This window comes from Lotus japonicus, chromosome 1, assembly GCF_012489685.1.
Source record: "Lotus japonicus ecotype B-129 chromosome 1, LjGifu_v1.2".
Taxonomy (NCBI): domain Eukaryota; kingdom Viridiplantae; phylum Streptophyta; class Magnoliopsida; order Fabales; family Fabaceae; genus Lotus; species Lotus japonicus.
In genome coordinates, this window is record NC_080041.1 from 23,635,919 (window position 1) to 23,638,152 (window position 2,234).

Genomic DNA, 2,234 nt, shown 5'->3' on the forward strand with positions numbered 1-2,234 from the left:
TTAATCTTAAATAATCATGTGTTACAGTCGTGATTTATATTCTTATATTTTTATATAAAAACATTTTTCTCATAAAGATAAGTCTCCAATAAATAAATTATAATAAGTGACCTTTATAACCGTATTCAAACCGACTCTTAATCTTTAATTTCTATAGCAAGTAGCCCACTTTTATCTTGAACCATAGGGCCTTGGATTATGCCTGAAAAATTGACTATTTCAAGCATCCGCTCCCACTTGACTAATAGTATTATAAAGAACTCATCATACATTCATACCCTTTCCCAAAGGAGGAAAAATTTAAACAAAAGAAGCCCACTGTAATATAATATAAGTGAGATATAGCACAAGGTTTGGTTAACGTTATTCATAATCCCTCTTTTTTCAGTCATTCTATGTTCTTCTACTTATCATTATTGTCATCTCCATTGTGCTTTAAAAATGGGCAGCCACACAGGTATAGGGCTAGCTAAGGTTAACATATACACAGACAATGGGAAGGAGCAAAATACAAGTGCTTTATGATGCTTGCCATGCCTTGTTCTCTCAAGGGAAGCTTCCAACTTTTCAACAAATCCACTACCTGAAAAATCTACTAGGTATGCAAATATTTTGTTAATTTATCTTCATCGTTTTTTCCAAATGAAAAGAATAACTCATAGGCTTGAGCTCAATGAATTTGCAGACAATTTTGAAGCAATAGATGTAGGAATCGACGAGTTCGGGTTTTGTGAGTCTCCTACATCAGATTCAAGCAGGGGATTGCTTTGTGAGCATGGTTTCTCTGAAATAACATACATTCACATTCATGAATGTGACGATTTCTCTGTGAGTAGAAAATGTTACTATGAAGTTTTGTATTTAAAATTCTTGTTCTTTATGATTAAATTGGAATTGAGATGGTTAACCATGGTGATCTAATTTAATGAAAATGTTAACAACATGCAGATAGGAGTGTTCTGTCTCCCAGCTGGAAAAGTGTTTCCACTTCACGATCACCCGGAAATGACAGTGTTGAGCAAGATCTTATATGGCTCTGTCTATGTCAAAGCTTATGATTGGATCAAATTGGATAGTACTAAGTGCCCAACAAGTAAGAAAATTTTCTTTATAATAAAGTTTGTAATATTTTTTTTTTCTTTTACTGAACGTTCCCACAAGACTAATATCATTGAGGAAATTATAATAGTTTAGTGCAATAGATAATTTTTCTCTGGAGTTTGAAACTTGTGTTCTTACCCCTTAAAGTGATTTACTTTATCTACTAATCTACCACTAAACCAACATTTGTTTTGGTCATAAAATTTGTAATTTGAGTTTAATTGCACAAATTAACTTCACATTGATCATGGTTTAGTAGGATTGGCCGGGAAGGTAATAGATCAAGTAATGAAAGCACCACATGAGCCAACAGTGTTATTTCCAAGAAGTGGTGGAAACATTCACTCTTTCAGAGCTTTGACACCATGTGCAATACTAGACGTGCTATCTCCACCATACTCTGAAGAGTTTGCAAGGCCTTCAACTTATTACTCAGATGTCCCTATCCCTTCACTTAATGGTGATTTGATTTTGAACTTTTATGATACTCTTCATTAATTTATCAGTTTCAACTTAAGCTATTGATTCATCATTCATGTATATATGCACATGTTAATTTGTGTTGTATTGCTACAGGTTATGCCATTCTAGAGGAGAAACCGTTGCCTAGTGACCTAGTTGTTCATGGAGCGCAATACCTTGGACCTTCGATTGAAACCATGGACGATTACAACTTTGGTCAAATCGGTTATGGAAACTTTGCAAATTGAATATGTGTGTATATTATATGTCAATGGTATATAAATAACTATTATTACAAACACTCATCAAACACCTCATTTTTCTCTCTCAATCTCTTACTTCTTATAACATTGTTGGTTGTCCTCACTCACGCGCTTTCCGGGAAAACTTCCCAGAAGGTCACCCATCATAATATTGCTCTAAGGCGAGCACACTTAACCTTGGAGTTTTTATGAGTTGGGCTCCCGAAAAGAAGATGCATCTTGTTGTTATGAATAATATCAATCAAATATTTTATGTCCTCCTAAACTATATAGTCTCATATCTATACAGTCTCGGAATACCTCTTGTTCGAGTGCGAGATCGGCTCATTCCTGTGTCCCTCCGCCTAGAAGCCTGCTGGGAGCCGCTCCTTGTCCGTGCCTCACTGCACCGGCGATCACCTCCCGTCC

General features: G+C 35.5%; 1 protein-coding gene across 2 annotated transcripts; it reads left to right on the forward strand.

Moving 5' to 3' along the window:
• Nucleotides 1–420: 420 nt before the first annotated feature.
• LOC130731718 (plant cysteine oxidase 4-like) lies at nucleotides 421–1,894 on the forward strand. 2 transcript variants are annotated; one of them, XM_057583967.1, is made up of 5 exons: nucleotides 421–599; nucleotides 686–828; nucleotides 949–1,093; nucleotides 1,361–1,561; nucleotides 1,678–1,894. In XM_057583967.1, exons 1-5 carry the CDS (start codon nucleotides 494–496, stop codon nucleotides 1,809–1,811), a joined length of 729 nt encoding a protein of 242 aa, XP_057439950.1. In that variant the 5' UTR covers nucleotides 421–493; the 3' UTR covers nucleotides 1,812–1,894. The 2 variants fall into 2 exon arrangements, with proteins under 2 accessions (XP_057439950.1, XP_057439949.1); XM_057583966.1 differs by having other exon boundaries at nucleotides 423–599; nucleotides 1,358–1,561.
• The last annotated feature ends 340 nt before the right edge of the window (nucleotides 1,895–2,234 follow it).